Source organism: Ictalurus punctatus, chromosome 27 (genome assembly GCF_001660625.3).
Source record: "Ictalurus punctatus breed USDA103 chromosome 27, Coco_2.0, whole genome shotgun sequence".
NCBI lineage: Eukaryota > Metazoa > Chordata > Actinopteri > Siluriformes > Ictaluridae > Ictalurus > Ictalurus punctatus.
Window position 1 is genome coordinate 1,425,001 of NC_030442.2, and position 2,500 is coordinate 1,427,500.

Here is a 2,500-nt window from a genome sequence, read left to right on the forward strand (position 1 = left end):
CAGATGTTTGTTGAGCTTTCGCAGTGATGCACAGATGTTTGTTGAGCTTTCGCAGTGATGCACAGATGTTTGTTGAGCTTTCGCAGTGATGCGCAGTTGTTTGTTGCGTCTTTGCAGTGATACAGATGTTTGTTGAGCTTTCGCAGTGATGCACAGATGTTTGTTGAGCTTTCGCAGTGATACACAGATGTTTGTTGAGCTTTCGCAGTGATGCACAGATGTTTGTTGCGTCTTTGCAGTGATACACAGATGTTTGTTGAGCTTTCGCAGTGATGCACAGATGTTTGTTGAGCTTTCGCAGTGATGCACAGTCGTTTGTTGAGCTTTCGCAGTGATGCACAGTCGTTTGTTGAGCTTTCGCAGTGATGCACAGATGTTTGTTGAGCTTTCGCAGTGATGCACAGATGTTTGTTGAGCTTTCGCAGTGATGCACAGATGTTTGTTGAGCTTTCGCAGTGATGCACAGTCGTTTGTTGAGCTTTCGCAGTGATGCACAGTCGTTTGTTGAGCTTTCGCAGTGATGCACAGATGTTTGTTGCGTCTTTGCAGTTGTACCGAGATGTCTGGTGCCATCACTGCTGTCAGGCCTAATAGAATATTTACATGGGAAGGGCAGAGGTCATTTTCTCTCCTTGTCAGTAGCTCTCAGTACATCTCACAGCAACACTATTAATAGAGCCTGTGTTCTTCTCAGTCAGCTTCACGCCACCTCCTTTTCTCACCGTAGTGAATCTGTACTGCCTCCTACTGACCCAAACGGGAATTGTATTTTATGTTTATACCGTTCATCCCAACACACACACACACACTCGCTGCTTGTGGACCCGTGACGAAACCCAGTCAGCTCAAGAGTCGCCGCTGGTCACACGGGTGATCCGATGAGTGTGTGCTTCTACTGTACTCCACGAGTCAGCGGGTGTATAAGGACGTCTTTGTACATTTTTCACCCTGAAGCCCTGCTCTGTGGTCATCGGTCCGTTCGGAGCACAGGCCGCTCTTTGTTGCCCTTGGGTTTGCGAGGCGTTACGTTAACAAGCAGATTATTGTGGCTCGCATACACGCAGCTACACTGGTGGAACGGCTCAGGCCTTCTCAAATATTTGCTCAAGTCATCAAGCTGAATAAGACCTCTTGTAATCTTAAGCATGAGCTCAAATGGTGGCTGAGAAAGATGGCGAGAGGGAGGGGGGGTGAGAAAGATGGCGAGGTGGGGTGAGAAAGGAGGAGAGGTGGGGTGAGAAAAGAGGAGGAGGAGGTTGTAAATGCTCAAGTTGCTAAAGAAATGCATGCGGCTGGAGGTGATTTCTCTTTATCGTGATTATTAGTAGAGTTTTACATCCTTACAGACATCCTCACCCGAACCTTCGCTTTAAAACCTTAAACCACCTGCTCGACCGTCCGGTTCCGCTCAGTTTCATCTGAATTGAAGTCGGTTTTATTGTCGTCATAAACAAACACAAATGTGCAATATGTAATGAAATAGTGGGGGGGTGGGGGGGTGGGGGGGGGGGGGGGTTGCAGTTACCCGACTCGATCAGAAGACGTACGAGTGCGCACGATCACAACACACACGTCTGCGCTTATTAACGTTCCAGCTCACGTGCAACGCGGATAGCGTTGAGGAGAATTTAACTTTCCATCTCCATGCAGCGTTGTCCGTTATCGCCACCTAGTGGATACTGGGCTCTCCGTTTCAGATTTTCCTTTCTTCTAGTCAGAATCCTGGGCCAGGTTTCTCTAAAGCTACATTCTGATCATATGTGTTTTAAGGAACGAAATGAACCTGCCATCTAGACCTTCGCGTAAATGCCCGTCACCCGTGTTAAATCTCACGTTAACGGGGGGAGGGGGGAGGGGAACGTGAGGAGTAAAAGTCGTGAAGACGAGCGTTTAATGCGCCTGTTAGAGGAAATCCTAAGAAATGTTAGTGTTCGGTGTGAATCTGCGAGGAGAAACGTGTTCACACCGTGTGGAAGTCGTGCGCGCCTCGCGTATCGGCCGATGAGCGCTAGGGCGAGAACGGGAACCGCACTGGTACGTGACGCTGCCATCCGAACCGAGAGGAACCCGCGTCGTGTGGGAATCTCACCGGGAGGTTTGAAGTACAATCCATTCGGACTGTTCATTTTTCTAATCGTGAAAACGAATCGGGGCTAATTAGTCTCAGACAGGGGGGCCATTAGGATTATCCGAGATGATCCGCATTAGCGTTCGATCACTGTAAAACATTTTTAATGTAAATCCTGTCAAGAAAAATCTTTGATCGTTTATTTCTTTGAAGTCGATTGCTTAAAGACTGCCGTCTAAAGCGTAGGAGTTCAATTATTTCCATCCTGAACGTTTTCTATCTCGCTCTCAGCTGTTTGTAGGTTTGTCCTTCCCTTATGAAGGCCCCGCCCCCCTGGAGGCTATAGCCAATGGCTGTGCGTTCCTGAACCCCAAGTTCAATCCACCCAAGAGCAGCAAGAACACGGATTTCTTCAAGGGCAAGCCCACTCTG

At 48.4% G+C, this 2,500-nt stretch overlaps 1 protein-coding gene across 1 annotated transcript in view; it reads left to right on the forward strand.

The window, feature by feature from the left end:
- Nucleotides 1-2,500, forward strand: part of mgat5 (alpha-1,6-mannosylglycoprotein 6-beta-N-acetylglucosaminyltransferase) — an 86,035-nt gene that overhangs the window by 77,396 nt on the left and 6,139 nt on the right. Inside the window, exon 13 of the mRNA XM_053676490.1 lies at nucleotides 2,360-2,500. This exon is cut by the window's right edge and continues 6 nt beyond it. Within this exon, the coding sequence (XP_053532465.1) occupies nucleotides 2,360-2,500 (141 nt within the window). The remainder of the gene's footprint in view (nucleotides 1-2,359) is intronic.